This window comes from Pituophis catenifer, unplaced genomic scaffold (assembly GCF_029215685.1).
Source record: "Pituophis catenifer annectens isolate HBS135680 unplaced genomic scaffold, rPitCat1.0.hap2 SCAF_1, whole genome shotgun sequence".
Taxonomy (NCBI): Eukaryota; Metazoa; Chordata; class Lepidosauria; order Squamata; family Colubridae; genus Pituophis; species Pituophis catenifer.
The window spans coordinates 205,608,055-205,628,996 of record NW_027256881.1 but is presented as its reverse complement, the minus strand read 5'-3'; the positions used below and the strand labels follow the sequence as shown (position 1 = coordinate 205,628,996).

The window sequence follows — 20,942 nt, the reverse complement described above, 5'->3', positions numbered from 1 at the left end:
TGATAACCGGGAGAGCTGAACAGATTTCATTACCAAGTTCCTTAATTATCCAGCTTCTTTAAAGTGATTCTCTAAAAAGATTCAGACTCTGACCTGCCCTTTGTAGATTTATACTCATGTTCCTAATCCCTTAAAAAAAAAAATTAAAAAGATTGAACATTCTAGATTGCTTGTTTGTTCTTCCTTGAAATGGATAATTGATAGTTCTGTTATTGCTGTAGCCATTAAAGGAAAATGGTCTACAGGAAGAGGAGGAGGGGAAAAAACCCATTATCATTAGGTCCTTCTTGCAAAAATTAATAAAAGAGCTGAGGTTTGTCAGGCAAGGTGGTTGAGTCTACTAAGCTACAGCTTGGAGAATTGATTAAGGCAGCATTTGTTTGTTTGTTTATTTAATTATTTACAAGGCAGTTCTGCAAAAGTAGCCTTCTTGAGCGTTTTAATGCTTTTGAAAGTAACCAACCTGGGCTGTGCACTGTTTTCCTCGTGTGTAATTAGTCGTGTTTATAGATTGTCTGTTAGAGAATTAGCAATTGTGCTGGCCGTATCAACTCACGGCAGACCTGCCTTTTTGCTGCCAAAGACAGTGGCAGGGTTATCAACTTACACAGGCTTGGATATGTTCCAGCTGTTTAATTATAGTGTCACACATGCTGCTTTTTCTAGTTTCATTAATTTATAAATGTAATATGGTATCTTATTTCACTGATTAGCACTTCATTTTGGTGGGCTAAACACGCTGGCACACAACATTGATTTCTCAGATTTCTCGTTCTTTCGGGATATTTTTACAAGGCATTATTGATTTTTCTGTTAACACCCTTGCGAAAGTACTGTCCTTAAAACAATCCTCCCCGCATGCACACTGACACACAAAAGCCTGCGTAAGAGTTTTTAGTCCACTGAAGGAAGATCACAACAGTAATTTAGACTTTCATATTTTATTTATGAATAGACATGACACGGATGATAGAGAGATAAGAGAGAAATAACCTTGTGTGTTTATGTATTTGTTTTACTTTTAAGCAATTATGTGAATGTTTATGTGAGGTCAGAGTTAATTCAGGGGTCCCCAACCTCTGGTCCGTGGACCGACACCGGGCTACAGCATGCAAGAAACCAGGCCACACTAATAGGCAAAGCCCCATCCGCAGGACACAGGCAGCACATGAAACCCCCCACCCCCCCAGTCCATGGAAAAACTTCTCTTCACTGAACTGATCCCTGGTGTCCAAAATGTTGGGGGCCGCTGAGTTAATTCATTCAATGGATTAGTAACTCAATAGGAAGCAGGAAAAGAAGATGAATTTGCTTTCACCATAGAGTGTAATGTTGTCATGGTCATATTATCGAGATGTCAATAATAATAGGATCAATGCATAGCCCCTTTTTTAGTATTGTGGTGCTGGGCTTCTGCGGACAAGTTTTTATACTGTTTCATGTAAAATTGAAGGGCACGAAACACAGAGATTGATCACATTCTGGGTTGGGACAAAAGAAGAACTTGCTCACTGTTGATTGACCTCATGTTCAGCTGGATGGGAGAATTGTATATGTTTTGAAGATTGTATGAATATGTTAATCAAATGGTCAGTTTTTTGAAAGGAGAATAACCTGGATACTTGGTTTTTATTTCCTATGATGGGATCTTAGAAAGCGACGGTAGCTATAGCTGCATGTTTCTTCATGTTGTTTTTCTTATGCATATTCAACTTTTCTTCTTCCTTTTCTTGGCTGTGGAAATCATCGTTTGTCATTGTCTACCCAGAAATCACAAGTGAAGGAGGAATCACATAAGCCTGGTTTTTTTTTTAAACAAAAACAAAAACAAACAAATAAACAAGGAATACAAAATTGATGGTCACAATCTTAGGGCACTTCCCATAGCCTCTCCCAAAATTGCAGACATCCTTGACCAAGCAAGATTTCATTCAATTTGTGATAAAATTTTGTTTTTGTCTTGCCCCTCCTCCCCTCTCCTTGGGGACATTGTGGCTACCAGCTTGCCGCTCAAAAACCATCTATGGACAGGCAGCAACAGAAATTGCAGTAACTGCTTTAAAGTGAGCTTAAGGAATCAACCACAGTAGGTCTGGGACAGCCTCTAATTGTGGGTAAGATGAAAGGAGGAGATGAAAAGTCCGTAGTCACTCAGTGAATACAACAAAGCAGGGATTTCCTGCATCCAAGCTCATGTTTTTAAAATACCTGCCTTCATAATTTTCTCCAACATTCAAACAGCTTCAAACAGAACTGGAAAAAAAACTTGTTAAAAACATCTTGCTATTTTTCAGACTTTTTTTTGTTTTTGCTATCAACTTGGAATTTTTTTCATAGGACTGAAGGGGAAAATGATGAAAACACAAGTAGAGAATTATGTATAATACAAAATAAATTCAAAAACAAAACAAAACAAAATGTATTTTTGGTCTTGACTCTGGGTAGAAAATTTGGGTGGGTCGTTGTTTAATATTCTTATGCTTTCCTCTTCAATTTGGATAGTATATTTCTTTCCCTATCCTAAGAAAAACACATTACTATTTTTTATAGTAATAGTTACTAGAAGAAGTAAACTATAGAAAAAAAATGATGGATGAGCCTTTCTTTCTTTTTGACTTAGTGACATGTGAAAATAAACTGCTCTTGTGTTATCTCAGTGACCCCTTGAGGTGGTCTATAGGAAGCCAGATAACTTTAGTCCTTAAAAAAAATCCAAGAAAGAGAATTTAAAGAGTAAAAACAGCAATTTCAAAAATTTTGACCTTTCTGAACTGCAAAGTGTGCCTGACAAATTCTGCCTCTTCCCGCAAATAGCTTGCAGAGAGTGATGACAGTACTCTTTCCTGAGGTTTTGGCCCAGTAGAATAATGAACAATTCCAGACTAGTTCATAAAAATCATCCTATAAGTTCCTGGCCAGGCAGATCATATTTTCCACATAGTAAGAATTCACTGTTTATCTTTATTTTTCCCTGGAGGCTAAAATGCTTTGTTTATACATGTTGACAGTGAATTGTAGTCCATGTTCACAGAGTCAGAATTTACAATGGTGTTTTCCTAAGTTAGCAACTATTAACTTGCTCCATGCAATGTATTTAGTTCTTTGAAATATTTAAATACAAATTGTGAAGAAGCTTTTGAGATACTGACTTAAGAGTTCCTGATAATAGTTAGTGATGTTGTATAGATAATACTTGTCTCAAATAATGAGGATATAAACTCAAAACAATAAGGCGAATTCTCAAGGTCTGAATTAACTAGAAGATCCCAAATATTAAAATGTGTCAAAAACTATATGTAAATGTAATATCCAAATCTTCAATGACAGAGCTATGTGAATATGAAGTTTGGCATAAGTAAGCTGTATGTGTAATTACTAAATAGTAAGGGAAAGCTAAATATATAATTAATTGCTTAGCCAGGGATGAGTCAAGATTGAATCATATAAAAATGGCTGTTGTAAAAAAAAATTGTGGAAAATCTTATTAAGAATCCCAATATTGAGGTTGCCAGATTTTGAGATTTAGGACATCATGGTTTTTGCTTTCCTTGGACCAGACTTCAAGTTACCTCATTGGGACTTCTTTTTTTCCCCCTCAGAAAACTTGTTTCTCAGCTTTATTACCAAACTCTTATATTTTTGTCTCCTGTTTAAGTATTTGTTTAATTGAATCAAAAGGTAGAACTGTGCTGAATTTGTGTATCTCTTTCACTTTGCCTTTTCTCATTAAAATTCATGGAACTGACACTATTGTTTCCCCAAGATGACATTTTAAAAGTTGTGATTACTTTCTAAGCTACCAGCATTTAAATCATATATTATTTCGAAATCCTTTTCTGAGATGATAATTCTGACAAGACTTCTTTTTTTTTTTCTTCCTGATTTTGTTTTCTATTACAGTGAGGAGAGGAGATGTTCTGGCAGCATGGAGTGGGATTCGTCCCCTTGTAACAGATCCCAATTCTAAAGACACTCAGTCCATATCTCGAAATCACATTGTGCATGTTAGTGACAGCGGCCTTGTGACTATCGCAGGTACTAGAGTGTTCCTTCTAATTCTTTTCTTTCTTTCTTTCTTGTTAGAATTATTTCTTAGTGATAAGAAGGAAGCTGGTCAGATACATATGCTGAGGTTCTCAGTTCTGAAACACTAGAAGTAGAGTTGGAAAACTGATGCCCTCTAAATAACATGGATGACAGATCCCATCAGCTTTATCCAGTAAGGGTAGTGTTGTGGTAGGATTGCAGGTGTCTGTCTTCCTGTACAATAGAAATATTTCATTCTAAGAGCCTTTTCTTTAAAATTTTAGTCTGTATATTTTTAAATAGAGGCCTAAGGGATCAATCTTTGTACACTATCTGTATTTGTTGATATTCCCAGGTGGGAAGTGGACAACTTATCGCTCAATGGCCCAGGATACCATTGATGCTGCAGTAAAATCTCATAACCTTCAGGCCAGTCCTTGTAAAACTGTAGGGCTGCTCCTGCAGGGTGCAGAGGGCTGGAGCCCTACCCTTTATATCCGCCTGGTTCAAGATTATGGACTTGAAAATGAGGTGAGTTTGTTGTTTATTCAGGTTAGTAGAACCATTTAAATCCACAGAATTCCATGCTGAAGGGTATGAATGGAATGGAACTTTCTAGTCTGCTTGTTTGCCTGTGAGGGCTCTCTCTGAAGTTCTATCCCCTTGAATAGTATGGAATAGAGGCAGGGGAATAATTCACCCCAAATGAGTGGGAGGTGATTTCGATAAACATGATTGTAAACTGTGACATAAATGGAGACCATAGGGAGCAAGTTAAATCCTCAAGTTGTGACTCTGCCTGGAAATCCCCACCACAGCCAGTTGGTGAGTGCTCTGAGGACAACAAAACAGTCAAAAGAGAAATGGGATAAAGAGCAAAGGTGATTGAGAAGGATTATTGTAGAAGGCAAGGAGAGGATGAGACAAACACTTGAAAAGATAGTGGCAAAAGATTACCTTAATCAAAATTCTTCATATGTTGTCTTAACAGCTCAGTACAGATCTTAGTTCATTGGAAGAAGAGTGTTTTTTTTAAAGAAAAAAGAGCATCAAAAGAGCATTATCTATAAACAGTGTTATTGACCACTTTTTAAAATTTTAATTATTCCTAGACTGCATGTAGTTTATTGTTATGGGCTTGCTGGCTTTTTGCCTTTGATACCATCTTGGGTTGGCTATTGAATCACAGACAAGGGAATGACTCCTAACAAGATGGAGTTCTCTTCCAAAAGGCATCGAGTCTCTTAACCTCTTCTCAATTCCACAGGTGGCTCAACATCTTGCAAATACATTTGGGGACAAGGCTTTTGAAGTGGCAAAACTAGCCCAGGTCACTGGGAAAAGGTGGCCTATCGTGGGGAAACGTCTTGTCTCAGAGTTTCCATATATCGAGTCAGAGGTACGAAATGCTTTGTGTTGCTGCTTGTCTCCCTCCTCCTTTCCTGCATTCTTGCTTTTGGTTTTGAAAGTTCTCTTTCCTACCCTATTAAAATTGGAAGCTTCATTTGCCTCATCTAATCAGCACGAGAAAAGGCTTGTTCTATTCTTTCATGAATAGCAAATTCTAAAATATTTTACTCTGTCATGATAGAGTACACCTGAAAGGTATACATGCAATGACCAGTAGGAAATCGGTCAATCCCACTAGAATCCTGAGAAGACTGAGGTAAAAAAAAAGATGTAGAGGAAGGAATCAGTAGAATACCCAAATGTGTTTTTCCAAAAGGCAACTGGACTTTCTTAGAGATTTTTCTTTGAAAACATTTCGCTTCTCATCCAAGAAGCTTCTTTGGCAGATGGTAAAAGTTTGGAGAAGTTTAGATCAGGGGTCCCCAACCCCCAGGCCACGGCCCAGTATCAGGCTGCGGCCTGTTCAAATCCACACCTCACAAACAGTGGGCAAGCACATGTGCATACATGCAGCTCCATTTGCACGAGTGGCGGGCGAGTGTGTGTGCCTGCGAAGCTCCATTTGTGTGAGCAGCATGTGCCCGCTACTTGTGCAAATGGAATTGCGCACCCGCGTACCCCGTCCCCTCTCACAGAACCATTCCCTCTCTCCCTCCCCCGCTGATGCTGGCATTCCACAAAGCCGGAAAGATTGGGGACCACTGGTTTAGCTATTTAGATGTGAGGTTAAATCTTCTCCCCCAAACATACATATTTGCTAACTTGTAATTCCAGGTACATCACCATTGTAATCCAAGAAGATGAATGGGAAGAGGCGCCTCTTGTAACTGTTGAAAAGTTTGGTTAAGAAGCCTAAATAAATATGTTCTAGAGTAAAAATGGTAGTAAATAATTCCAACATGGGTTGTTATCAGGATACATTGCATTTCATTTCTTTTGTGCAAATTTCTCAAACCGAAGCAGTTACTCTTTTCAAACATTTTAGATTGAGTATGCCATCGGTGAATATGCTTGCACTGCGGTGGACATAATTGCTCGTCGCACTCGTTTGGCTTTTCTGAATGTCCAAGCTGCCGATGAAGCCTTGCCAAGAATCATTGAGATAATGGGCAAGAAACTGAGATGGAGTGAACAGAAGAAGAAGGTATTGAAGAGGCTCCTGGTTTCACAGTCAGAAAGCTTACGAGAATGTTTCCAAGAAGTTATTTGACTTTGGTGGAAAATTTGAATAATTTTCTCAATAACCAATGGTTGCATGATGGTTCATGTGTCTGGACAAAGTAAGGGAGGCTCATTTGCATAAACCCCACTCAGTCATAGAGTTCACTGAATTCTATGGGCTGCATCAAAGGGATTGTCCATATGTATCACTAGTTACTACTTGGGTTAACAGTTCTTAATGTGAACATTGAACTTCTTGCTATAATGTACAGATCAGATCCTGCTATGGCATAGGTGACAAATGATGGTTTAAAAAATACTGACAAAGTTATGTGTGAATTATGCCAATCTCTCAGCTCATCTCTACCATACAGTTTTGTTTTGTAAAATGAGAGACCACACACACACACACACACACACACACACACACACACTCCTTGCAGGAACTCTCTTCTCACCACAAACAGCACACATGTATTTGTAGAAAAACGAAAGCCCTGTGCAGATATGGTTAAACTAAAGAAATGAATGCACTGAAGTTATAGGCCAAGTATCCTCCTCCCGCATGTACCACACCTATAGTTCTCCCAAACAAACGTCCACAAATGTAGCATTGAGTGAAGCTCTTCACACAGACAGCAGTGTGCGTGCTGGCTTCCACATGAGAGAGATAACTGGTGTTGCAAAGTACTTTTTTTTTTTTTAACCCTCTGTATTTGAAAAGGAGTTCTTGGGTCTTATTCCTGGTCTTTTGAAAATAAAAGATGCAATCTTACCTAGCCTTCATGCTGTGCCGAGGGCTCCTTCGTCACAGCTGGATAGCTGCTTTCAGTTACAGGTGCCTGTTTTCAAGTGCAGGATTTTGAGCATAAAAGGCAGCGTAAAGCAGACAATGATAAAAGGGAGATGGCCTTCCTCCAAATGACCCTCTTTGCTTACTGAGATCATCGAGGAGGTTCACCTGCAGTTGCCATGAGCTCATCTGGCTGTCAGCCAGAATCAAGCCAACTCTTTTGTCGCTCAGGTTCCTTGGAACAGACTCCCTGCATGGCGAGGGGCCTGAGCTTTTCATTAGCTTTTAGGAACGCTGTTACATCATACCTTTTTGTACCAGCTTACTGAGTCAAACGGTTGATTTTTAATTTAATTTGTTTTGCTGTTTACATTTTAATTGCTTTTGAAATCATCTTTCAAGTCAGGGGTCCCTAACCCCCAAGCTATGGCCCCTGTACCAGGCCACGGCCCGTTCAGAACCATGGTGTACAAGCAGCAGATAAGCACATTTGCGCGAGTAGTGGGCACTTGTATGGGAAGCTCCATTTATGCAAGCGGATGCGTGCTCCTGCCGCTCGCACGAATGGAGGTTCGCGCATGAGGTGTGCATGAAACCATCCCCTCTTCCCCCCTCGTCCCGCTGGTCCTCAAAGCCTGAAAAAGGTTGAAGACCCCTGTTTTAAGTATTTATTTATTATTTATTTATTTATTTTGTCGCATTTCTATGCCGCCCAACTCCCAAGGGATTCTGGGCAGCTCCCAAGGGACTCTATTGATTTTAATATTTGCTTTATGTGTAAACCCTTGGGAGCTTCTAGTAGAGGAAGGGAAGGAAGAAAGGAGCTTGCCGTTTCCAAATTATAGACTCCATCATTACCTTGCTGCCTGAAGAGAATAATCAGCACATGCCATCAGCGTAAAAGAACTAAATGCATTAAACCCAGAGACTCCTTACTTAGGGCATTCATTGTGCTAAAACTTAAAGGCCATCTCTTGGTCCTTCTGTCTGCAAGCGCAACATCGCTGTGAGTTGCCTGTATGGATTAAGGGCATGATACATCCCTAAAAATTCTTTACCTTGCACGTCTCCCGGGGTAATTATCACTTGATAATCAACACTTGTACAACCAAACCAGTGATCTAGCTGAAGCATGAAATGCTGCCTAATCTTAATTACCTTGTTCACCTTTAAGCACTTTTTGGTCATCAACTGCTGATATTCCTCTAAGGACCAGCAATTATAATTAAAGTGAAAGGAGCCAATAAAACATTCCAGCAAAGGAGAAATTCAGAATGTAAATATTTGCTGTTACCTTACAGCTCAGATTGTGTGCTCTCCCCTCTTAGGAAGAGCTTGCAACAGCAAAAAAGTTCTTGTACTATGAAATGGGCTACAAGGCACGGTCGGAGCAACTGACAGATCGGAGTGAAATAACTTTATCCCCAGTGGATATCGACAGGTAACTGGGCAAATGGCTACTACTTAATTTCAAGGGATTTGGATGTATCATATGAGGTATTTGAAATATTGTCAGCCCTACAAGCAGAGTTGTGCTCAATTTATGTATTTGCCCATATCTGATCTCTTTTTCCCCTCTCTGAGAAATTCAAACGTAATTGTATTTTTATATTTGGGTCAGAAAAAGGTAGAGGCCACTAAACCATTTATTTATTTGTTTGTATCCCTGAAACAAATTGAGTTGAGAAATAACTCAAGGCAGTGAACATATACTTTCCTTCACCTATTTTCCTCACAATTGGGGAGGGGAGAGAGAGAGAGAAGGAAAAGTTTGTGGGAGTGGAGGTGTGCATGGATCAAGACAGTTGAGAATCCTTTACATGACTAAGTGAGGTTTTTCTTTGCTGGTTTAAAACTGCTTATGCAGTATGTATAGATTTTTCATGCATTATCTATGTTGCAGGTATAAAAAAAGATTCCACATGTTTGATAAAGAAGGCAAAGGTTTTATTACTATATTGGATGTGCAGAGTGTGCTACAGGTAACATTTTACTTCATTATTATTTCTTTTAATTCATCGGAATTTCCAGGCATGATATTAATAGTGTCTTGTTAATCCAGCCATGTGAGTTTTTTCTCTTTTTCATATATTTTATAGAGCATCAACATTCAAATTAATGAAAGTGCACTCCATGAGATTTTGAATGAAGTGGATTTGAACAAAAATGGGCAGGTTGAACTCAACGAGTTTTTGCAAGTGAGTACTTCTTTTAATTTATACATGTATATCTATATGAATCTAATATAATGGTATAAAAAAACCCCTTGCAATTCTCATAATGTTCAGTTCATTAATATTGGAAGGGAAAATGTTCAGGCATTCATTTCTGGCAGATATTATTCAAAAATGGAAACCACACCTTAGTTGTTGCACAATGGAAAGTATTTCTTTGTTTCAGTTAAAGCAGGGGTGTCAAACTCATAGCCTGCGGGCCAGATGCATCACACGCTGGCCATGCCCATGCTCTTTTTAGCAAAGGGGGGAAAGTTGCGATACATCACGTGATGATGCCGTGACGACACGAGTTTGACACCCCTGAGTTAGAGGAAATCAATCAGTCAAATCAATTACGTTCTGTCACTAAAACAGAGGTGTCAAACTGGATTTCTTCAAGGGCCAGATCAGCATTGTAGTTCTCTGTGGGCTGGCGGGGGAGGGAAGGGGAGAGCCAAAATGAGGTGTTGGAGGGGCTGCATGCGGCCCCCTCTGCTCTGTTTTCAGCCTGAATGGCCTCCTGCAGCACTCTGCTGGCCGAAAACGGGCCACAGGGCAGCCGCATGTGGCCCACTTTAACCAGCAGAGACACCGCGGGCCAATCCTTTGATATTCCCAAGCCGGCCCCGTGGGCCAGATTTAAGCACCCCGCAGGCCTTGAGTTTGACACCCCTGCACTAGAACATAATACACATCAAATGTATGCATATTAAATAACATACACCTTTTATGCTTCATCCCCTATTAGTTCTGTTAACTTGCATGTATACTAGATATGAAGTTATTAGGACAGGTAGGAGAGAGGTTCCAATGTTTAATCTGAGTTGATTTTATGGTTCGAGATCTCTGCAGTATCTGCACAGTATTATTATAGAAGTATGAAAGAGGGAGAAATGCCTCAAATACCAAAATAAAAGTAGTAAAATGATTTTCAGGTCACCATCTGAAAGTAAAGCCAGGAAATCTTGGAAATCAAGGTTCTTGACTTTTATTATCTTGTCAGATTTTATTAAAAGTTGACCTTGGCCTTGAATTTGGAATCTTTGAAAGATTCCTTATAGCAGTAATTATCTAATCAGAGGAAAGTATAGAATCAGTTGCTCATGATCTCACTTGTGGCTATTATTCATAGTGCTGCTGCTCAGGATAGGAACTTTTAATGGTTACCCCCCAGTTTGGGTAACTTTTCTTTAGTATGGTTGTAGCTAGTGCTAGTATTCATTTATTTGATTGATTGATTGATTAGCCCTTGGGCCATATCAACGTGCAGAGTTCCAGAAACAAATTATTACCAAAATTTGATAAAAGCAATTTAAAATGGAATGGGATAAAATACAATTTAAAATGAAATTGGAATAAAATACAATCTAAAATGAAATTGAAATAAAATACAATAATTTAAGATGTAGATAAAATACGATAAAATTATATTTCAGTGTCACCTCTACAATATACTCCAATCAGTCCCAGATATGCAGATCTCAACCGAACCATTTTGCTTAAATACTGTGCTGTGTTAAATGTTATTTTCAGATTCTGGCCGCACATAAGATAAGTTGTTTTGATATGGGGATCCCAGTGGATCATTTGTTTGGTATATAGACCAAGGTACCTGTCTCTAACCCTCTTATACAGGCAACAATCAAATAGTATGTAAGTCAGTTTTTCTATCTCTGCCGCTCCACAAATGCAGACGTCCATTGTAGGGTATAGAATGGAATGAATAAATAAATAAAAGTGCTAGTATGCCATTGGGTAAAATGTTGCATTTTTGCTTTCTGAATATATTAATCCACATTTTAAATTTTGAATTGCTCCAGCAATTTCTGCCTTTAAAAAAAATGTAACAACCAATTTTCACCTTCCTTTTTTGACTTCGCTCAACCAGGTTTTTTGTCAGTGTTGTTTTTCACTCCTATTTTTAAATTTATCACCTGTTAAAATGGGTTATAAAACAATAAGCCTGCATAAAAAGTAGCAGTTTTAAAAAACCTGTAAAAACAAGAAAAGAGGCACAGCAGCATAAATTCACCTCTAAGTTCTAGGAATAGAAATGAGTCTCCAGATGGTGCCAAAAACTTGGCAAAGCTTGTACAATTGGAGAGTTCTCCAAACAGGATGTATATAAATAATTATCGCCTATATTGAAGTTCTGTCCTGAATTGGAGTGATACCCACAAGTGGGATAATCAGCAATATGAGCAATAATTTACATTTTCTTCTGAGAAACCTTTAAGTCATCATTTTACTGAAAAGTTTTTAAAAATAAATCTGTAAACCACTACAATACAAGTTGGAGGGAAATTTACCCTGCTAAAGCCAACAATCTCATCTGTTGAAGAGACACACTTTCTAAATGCGGACAAGCATCTCTCAACCTGTTTGGCAGAATCTATTCTGTTTATTTTCCTGTGGTAAAAAATAACCATTTTGCACCAGTGAGAGGCAGGGGATTCTTCTATAAATTGCACTCTTGTTGCTGTTTGGCTCTTGGTTTAGTTCAAGTCATTGTCATGCACTGTATTCTCTCTAAGTGCAGCTACTTAAATTGCTGTGTATGTTCCTCCAACCCCTTAACCTCTAATGATATATGAAATTTGGAATACTGCATCCAGTTTTGGTTATCACGATATAAAAAAGATGTTGCAGAGAAGAGTAACAAAGATGATTAGGGGACTGGAGGCTAAAACATATAAAGAACAGTTGCTGGAATTGGGTATGTCTAGTTTAATGAAAAGAAGGACTAGGAGTGACATGATAGCAGTGTTCCAATATCTCGGGTTGCCAGAAAGAAGAGGGAGTCAAGCTATTCTCCAAAGCACCAGAGGGTAGAACAAGAAGCAATGGATGGAAACTAATCAAGGAGAGAGAAACAACCTAGAACTAAGGAGAAAATTCCTGACAGAACAATTAATCAATGGAACGACTTGCCTCCAGGAGTTCCGGGTGTCCCAACACTACAGATTTTTAAGAAGAGGTTGGACAACTATTTATCTGAAATTTGTATAGGCCCTATACACTATAGGGTTTGCTGAACAGCAAGACACCATCACTAAAGACATGCAGGCCACAGGCCTGTGCCTCAGAGACGCAGTGACTGTGCAAAGTGGCATTCAATGATCCGAAAAGCGAACCCTGCATCTGCGGGAATACGCTAGAGGGAAGAAGTATAGGGTTTGCTGCTTGAGCAGGGAGTTGGACTGGAAGACCTCCAATGTCCCTTCCAATTCTGATATTCTGTTATTAAGTGATTATAGTGATAATAAAACTCCTCTAAAAAGGTTCAGAAAAAAGGCTGCCCTTCCTTCCTTCCTTCCTTCCTTCCTTCCTTCCTTCCTTCCTTCCTTCCTTCCTTCCTTCCTTCCTTCCTTCCTTCCTTCCTTCCTTCTTTCTTGTGAACTTATATGGTAATACACCTCCTTTTCATAAAGAAGAGGAAGGAAGAACAGCATTGTTTTCACTATCGAGGGCATATATTTCCTTATCCATACACAGCAGAATAAAACAAACTAAGTTCCAGTAATGTTGAACTCTACCTTTGACTTGGCTACTTCTTGCCAACAAACAAAAAACATGATCGCATTCTTTACGATAGTAGAATTTGAAAGAGTGTAAATGTTGTATGTAAGTGTGACTGTTGAGTTTTAAAGTTTTAGTTCTTTTTAAATCAAGAATTGAAATTTTGGTTCTCATTGAAAGAGCAACTTTGCAATCTGAGAGTGAGTGCTCCTTGATCTTCATCCATTGGATTTGTTGGTAGCAAATTGCCTTTGACACCTTCACACAGTGATGTCCAGGGTCCTTTCCCTGGTGATTTGGTGACAATTATCTATACCTTAATTTCCTCTCATTGATACTAGAATATGCCCTACATAGGACTATACCTGAAAAATGTAGGAAAGCTACAATTGGTGAAAGATTTTATTTATTTATGTCTCACACTATTATGGCCACCCATTTTACAAAAAGCAAGTCTAGGCAATAGGGTGTACAATGCAGCAACTAAGCTACTAAATGGTATAAAATACAGTCATAATTTAATGCCTGCATTGAAAGATCTGAACTAGCTTCCAGTTGCTTATTGGTCACAATGTGAGATGTTTAGATTGACTTCTACAACCCTGAATAGATTGGAGACTGACTGTATGAATGAAGGTCCACACCCTTCATTATAAATCCGTCCATTTGCTAAGATCTTCGTTGGTTGAAGTAGATTTCTTACGCCACATCGGAGGCAACAATACAACCAATAGTAATCCTAGTGATCCCAGTTCTAGATGTGGCAGTCTCTGGTTGTCAAGAACCAGGAAAGGGAGAAGATCGACAAATGAACAGACAGGAAGTCAGTGAGCAGGACAGGGAAGAAAGAGGTATCGGCAAGAGCTTGCAGTATATTTTTATTGCTAAACCATCCTGCTTTGGTGATGACATTGGAATTGAGCTATTCGGCATCACTTCTCCTATAAACTGTTCCATTATTCTGTGAATCATAGGGGATAATTTAGTGTGAAGTAGAACAAAAGAGCATGTGCCTGTTTCCCCCCCCTCTCCAAAAAAACCTCCCATGTGGCATAATACACATTTGAGGGCTGTAGAGAGACTTGCAAAATGTTTCCAAGTGTCCCTTTGACTCCTTTTATGCAAGCAGCTGCTTATTTGTTTTCAGTTGTTCGCCAGGTTTATTTTTGCAGAGCCTTTCTTGGTCAGGTTTTTCAATTGACTGCCAGGTCCTTCCTGCGCTGTGGCAATGATGAATGCAGAACATGAGATAAATTAATGCTGGGGATTTCGGTCCATGTCAGCCCTTTCTTCACTGCATGTCACGTTAAACAAACAAGATCAAGGCAAAGGAAAACGGTAATTGTCTCTCTCAAGATGGGCTGCAGATAAAAGCACTGTTGAATCTAAATGCGGAAATGTGAAAGAGAGAGAGAAAAGGAAAGAAAGAACGGAAGAAAGAAAGAAAGAGCAGCCTGTTCTCTGAACATTTTTTAGAGCAGTTGAAAAATATTTTGTATGATTTAAATCATGCCAGTTATATGTATATATGTGTATATTTTTCTCTCAGCTGGGTTTTTCCTATGTAAATCAAGATCTTTATAAGAAAAATACACATAAAGGCCTACAAAAAGACAAGAAAATAAATATATATGTAATATATATATATAAATCCCTCACCTAATTGTACGCTTATCTCTTATTTATTTGCAAGGCTCCCAAAGTATAGAACTTACTTTTAAATATTTCTAAGAGCAGTAGTCTCATTTCATGGCCACGTTTCAATCTTCTCCAGGCTTGCTCTCCAATCTGTTAGCTTTCTTCTCCTCAAATTCCTTAGGGAGAGTACGATGCTGGAAAGATTGCCATATTTGTTTAAGAGGGAGCTTATTTGAATTGGCTGTAATGTAAGAGAGCCCTCCAAATATGTGGCCATTAACTTCTAGGATTCTCGGCAGAGGCCATGTTGGCTGGGAATTCTGGGAATTGGCCCATCCATCTGGAAGGGCCCCAGATAGGGGAAGGCTGGTGTAAGAAGTGAAAACTGTTTATCCTGCTGTCTTATTTCCGTGGAACTGTCTTTCCATAAAAAGATGTCCAAAGATGTATTTATGTTGCTGCTTCTGCTGTTGTAGTTGAAACCATTTTTATTCTGTTATTCCGGAGAGGGGGGGAAAATGTACGTCAGAATTATTTACATATCAGTCCCTACCCTTTGGTTTTACAAAACAGAAGTTAACAACCCAAAAGGAATACCGAATTTGATGGGGAAAATGGGAAATAAAAATAAACACAAGAGACTGAATCTATATTATAGGGTGGTTCCTTTTTTGTTGGGAGGGTACAGAAAAGCATGTCTCTTTTTGCTCCATTTTTGGCAAACAGGTAGATGGACCAGTGTATCTTGGTCTTCCCTTTTCAATCTTTTATATACAAGGAGTGAGGGAGTTTTCAAGTCATTGGGGCATGTATAATGTTGAAAAATTAAGGAAACTGAACCACCCAACATCAAGTTGGTAGAGATATGCCAAATTATAAGGAAAGGCTTCTAAGACAGGATGTGGAGATAACGGTATCATCTGATAATGTAGTGACACACAATATTGACTTTAAAGTTTTCTCTATCTTGTCTCTTTAGCTCATGACTGCTATTCAGAAAGGATATGTATCTGGAAGCCGGCTTGCCGTACTTATGAAAGCAGCTGAAGAGAACATTCATCAGCGGGAAGTGATTTCAGTAGACAGGAGTTGTGGTGGACTGTGAATTGGGGGTGGGGGGTGGGCTTACAGCTTACAAAAAGGTGTGCCCCCTTGGTTGCCTCTTTCAATGCTGAAAAACATTCCACTGCTTTCAGATGTCTCTGCTTCTCCTCACTCTGAGCAACTGTACAGAAAGTCACATTGTGCAGCTCTTCTTTTTACATTTGTGTGAAGAGTCTACTTGACTGGTGGCCTGTAGAACTGGCTTTCTCTAGAATCCATGGCCAACAAGACCATGAAAAGGAGAAACTGTCCACCTTTTTTTGTTTTTCCTGGGCTAATCTTGGGAGTTGAACACTCAAACCATGGCAAGGATCCAGGTGATAACCAGACATGAATGTAGATTTCTTTGTTATACAAAAGCAAGAGTAATTTCTGTCCTACATTAATAGGGTCCTCTCTCCATTCTCTTTCTGCCTTTTAACCAGGCAAAAGTGGACGATGCCAGCATGCCTTTCATATGTTAAAAATGGACTTTTTTTTTTGTTAAACCCCCAGATACTTTTTTTTGGTCTCCCCACCCTTTCGGAGAAGTACATTGTGCTAAATATTCATCGCTTGCCTAGAACTTTGGTGCAAACATTTTTTATAATGGCCACAGTCTATTAAAAAGCGCATGCCATAAAAATGAGTGATTTATCATGGAGGAGAGTGCTTGCATTTAGAATTTTCATAGACTGTATCCCAAAATAGAAGTGTAATGTCCAACCAAGGAATTGCAGTGATACAATTGTATTTTAATAAGAGGCTATGTGGGGCCTAATTCTTCTAAAATGTCCTAAACCCAAAAAGCCAGCATAAAATAGAAAATAAATATATCCAATGGTGCTTGTTCCTTTACCACAGAAAGGAATTGCCATTCCTTCCCTGGTACATCTTGTGTATAAAAAAGAGAGAGCTAAATCCTGTATCATGTGGGTGGTTTGACTTGGCTCTGAAATTTCCATAGAAATGTTAAGAAAAGGGTTTCTGAAATCTGACTTTATTTGTGATAGGTGCCCTATAACTCCTCAGAAAAATAGTGAATAAAATACTGAGCAAGATTACACTACTTTCTTGCTAGGATTGCTCGTTCAATTTTAGGATTTTTTTAAAAAAAAAAAACCCAAAACTTTTACGTATTATTTAAAATCATTTTAGGTAAAAACCCTAGTTTTTAGGATAGAAATCTTCCAGAATACAATGATAAATTAATAGCAAAATCAGTAGAAGTTTTGCTTTTTGCTATTTGGAAAATGAAATTGCAGCAAAGTGCAAACCTAAAAGGAAGAAAGTCATGCTACTGTGGAAAGTTTGTTTTTGTACCTCTGATGTCCTTGTTCATTTGTTGTTTGTTACAGGTTTTAATAACACTTCATATTCTAATGCAATTTATAGATCAGTAAAAGTTGTAGTACCTGCAGAGCCAAATTCTTTCATTTACTTATTTTAGCATTTCAGTGCTGTGCATTTCTTCACTCTTCAGAGCAGTCTGTAGGCACTGGTCCTTCATAATGTCTCAATATAAAAATGAATTTAAAATTAAGAATTACTCTATATTCAAAAAGTGAATATATCAATGGCATCTATTGTTAGAAGTAGACATTGCTATGTAAAAACAGCCATTAACATGAAGCACTCCTGTTTTCTATTTAGAAATTTAGGCAGCATTGAGGGGAAGGAGCAAGGTCTTCATAAAGGATATTAAAAGATAGTATTATAAAAAATGCCCTCTAGCAAAATTCTCTGCAGACCATTTCCCATGTAAGTTACTGTTATGATCAAGAAATGTCAGCCCTGTGTTTTATAGGTTAAGAGTAGAGGTGGAAGCCAAAGCAAGATTCTCATCCTCTTTAGGCCCGGAGCACTTCAGAATGACTTGGGATACAGGTCTAAACTGGGCCTGCACTTGACAGTGGAGATCTCTCTTTTAGCACAAAGAGTTGGAGTATTTTTTGTGGCATATCTTTCTTTTCCTCCCCCACCTCCTAACGCCAACGTATATTGGATGCTTTTTACACACCCTTTTTGATTCGTTCCGTTTTCCTTAGGCCAAAATCGCCAAGCCTTAACACAAAAGCTATTATAGTTAGCTTTTCTAAGATTGCAGAAGCATGGAGAGGTCCAAAAAAGACGTTGAGATGTTGGTCATTGCACATTTAATTAATAATTGAGGCACCATTTTTCTGTTTGAGGCAAAAGATTAATGGCAGGTATCAAGAGATACAAGTGCATCTCGTCCATGTGAAACACCTTGTCCATTGGAAACATTAAGGGTTACGCAAGCACTCAAAATGTAGTGAGGCTGGGGATCATGGGGCTGATATATACTAAGGATCTACCACAGTTCTTAAGGGAAGAGTTTTAATGAGCATTTGAGTGCACACCTTTACAAATAGACTTCTCTGATAACCAGAGGTTGGACTAATGTCTAATGTTTGTCCTTAGCCCAGCAAAGGTCTCTTCACAGGGTCTGTCATGTTTTGCTGTTGATGCCATCATCACACCCTGATCAGGAAGCCATGATTTCTTTTATGCATTGATTTGAACTCTAGATGTTTTAGCCAATGCACCCCTCTTCTTCCTATGGGCAGGGAAAGTATTATTTCCCTACATCATTTTATAGTGGCTCGCTTCAGTTAAAAGTAGACTCTCTACTTGGTTTCTTTGTGATAGTATTTCTTTGTATATTTGGAAGGGAATATATATGAATGTATAGGAAGCACAAAGCTCCTTTCTGTATAACAGTAATTTGGTGTGATACTACTGTACAATTGTTTCGAAAACAAAGAAATATAGGAGCAGGCAGTTCTCTAGTGGTTGTGTGTGTGTATGAATAGGTAAGCACACATATATCTATGCATATATGCATATGTATACATATACATATACCGCATGTTTTTCCATCTGGCACTTTTATGTATTGCGCTGGGTTATTGTTCAGGATTGGACTGTTAAATACTGTGTTTGAGGCTGGGTTGTCATTTTTATAACTGTCTTGGTGTTTTATTGCCATTATTTATTACTTTTGATATACAGAATGAGCTGCATGCATTTATAGAGCAATAAGAGGATGTATTTAATGTGCCTTGTTTTTAACTGAATAAGATCTGAAAGCATGAATCAATAAAACTGATTAAAATGGTCCACTCGTTGGCATTTTGATGTTAGTGGCAGTTACGGAAATAAAGTTGATTAGCTCGGAAACCCCACCCCCAGCTACCTTCCTTTTTCCTTGATTTTTTTTTTCTTTGCTTATGATTAAAAAAAAGTTTAAAACAATCTCTTAAACCTCAGTTTTTAAGAAATGATATGAATTCTTGACCTTAACTTTATATCTAGATGGAAAAATTAAAGAGAAGCCTGTCATGCAGTATTAATAATGGATATTGTCATTGTTATGTTTTGTTGCTGCTATAACATTCCATCCTCCTCCTCCTCCTCTTCCTCATAATAAGCAAATGACGGATTGTCTCCTGGTTAGACTTTTTAATTTTTAAAATTTTTTTCATTTAACCACCTCTTCTCAGGTGCCACGTTCCCAGCCCACCCTGATGAATTTTATCATGATTAAAATCAATAGAAATAAATGGAAAAGATTACATAATCCATTTTGATCATCTTGCATGTCAGGTTAGCCCGGAGTCGCCAAATCCTGACAAATGTTCTGACATGGAAAAAGGCCATGTATTTTCGGTGAAAGTAAATCAGCAAACCTTTTTATAAATTTTTAATGAAAATGTTATAATTGTCGTATTCTTTTATTGTTCCTAATTTACTCTTGGAGTAGGATTCTTTTTTTCTTAACACTTTGTAGCCCTACTTGCATGAGCATGTAATTAAAAAATTCTTGAATCTGGGATACGTGCTTGTATTGTCACAAGCAGACATAACCTTTATTGCATAATAAGTAGCATGACAGAAAAGCATCATTCCACGTCTACCATTTTATCCAAAACTTGCAAAGCCCACTGCCATTCTTCTATCAAGTGCTATCTTTATTAAATGTGTGTTAAATTTATTTTTAGTAAATTTGTTGGTGCTTTTTTTTCTGGCATGAGCTCTCAGTAGGAAGAGTTTGCCGTTTTTCTATAGATTTAGAGCAGATGAAGAATTTAGGATAAAGTGAACCTATTGAAGTGAATCTATAATGGTGACCATCTGAGGAAGTCTTTAGTTTTCATTCCTTGGAGGAAAGAGGTACACAAATGGTCCTGGAAATATCAAAGTGATGTTAATATATCTGCAGCAGTGCTTACAATCCACAGGACGTAGGGCCCTGCATAAAGAGGAATGAAAGCTTTAATAGACTAGCCATAGTTTGTGGGGGTAGGGTTGGATATATATGGATTCCATTTTCATTAAGTGTTAATTCCGATTCATATAACTAGTAGTTTAAAGTGGGAACATCTCATCATGTTCATCAAGTTCTAGCATGCTAAATGCTTTATGTGGCACGTTTTCGTGACTATAGTGCTGATATTAAAATAAAAGAAATAGCTATGGATTTGTCATTATACCGAGACTGTATTTGCCCTTTTCTTGCCTTCTGTCTCCTGCCATCCATCCTTAGAAGAGGATACCCAACTATGCTTCTTTCTCCTCCTCCAATTTGATTGTGTCTTATTGTAATACCATAATTTAAGTGATGTATATGTAATTAACATAATCCTTACATTTGGGACAGCCTCGAATTGGCCTAAATTGTAAACTGTCTCGAAGCACTTTTAAACAAAAAACAACAAAAAACACTGTTCTGTGGACTTCTTCCTAGTTACCTCTGGGCATAAATGGAGGATTGTTCCCCACTAATCTGTTCTGGTGAATTTATTTTACTGAACCGCTGAGATGCTTTTAGTTTTGCATCTCCTCAATTAACTGATTTGCAATTCATTTTTATGCATGCTGAGTTTTTCCTGTCCGAGTCAAGAAGCTGTAAATCTCTGATCTATTGAACTGACAGGGAAATATATTTCATTTTTGTCCATGAATCATTTGCCACCCTTATTGCAGAAAAATGGCAAAATTATGGTGCACTGTGTTTTAATAAATTATTGTTTTTTTTAATGTATACCATAATCTGCTTGGAGAAGAAAATC

General features: G+C 38.1%; 1 protein-coding gene across 4 annotated transcripts in view; it reads left to right on the top strand.

Moving 5' to 3' along the window:
• The window catches only part of GPD2 (glycerol-3-phosphate dehydrogenase 2), a 99,671-nt gene extending 80,683 nt beyond the window's left edge, over positions 1 to 18,988 (top strand). For all 4 annotated transcript variants that reach the window (XM_070941565.1, XM_070941734.1, XM_070941818.1 and 1 more), the window contains exons 10-17: positions 3,901 to 4,035; positions 4,382 to 4,557; positions 5,294 to 5,425; positions 6,422 to 6,580; positions 8,719 to 8,831; positions 9,294 to 9,372; positions 9,490 to 9,588; positions 15,743 to 18,988. In XM_070941565.1, coding sequence (XP_070797666.1) covers positions 3,901 to 4,035; positions 4,382 to 4,557; positions 5,294 to 5,425; positions 6,422 to 6,580; positions 8,719 to 8,831; positions 9,294 to 9,372; positions 9,490 to 9,588; positions 15,743 to 15,868 — 1,019 coding nt within the window. In that variant the 3' untranslated portion in view covers positions 15,869 to 18,988. The remainder of the gene's footprint in view (positions 1 to 3,900; positions 4,036 to 4,381; positions 4,558 to 5,293; positions 5,426 to 6,421; positions 6,581 to 8,718; positions 8,832 to 9,293; positions 9,373 to 9,489; positions 9,589 to 15,742) is intronic.
• The last annotated feature ends 1,954 nt before the right edge of the window (positions 18,989 to 20,942 follow it).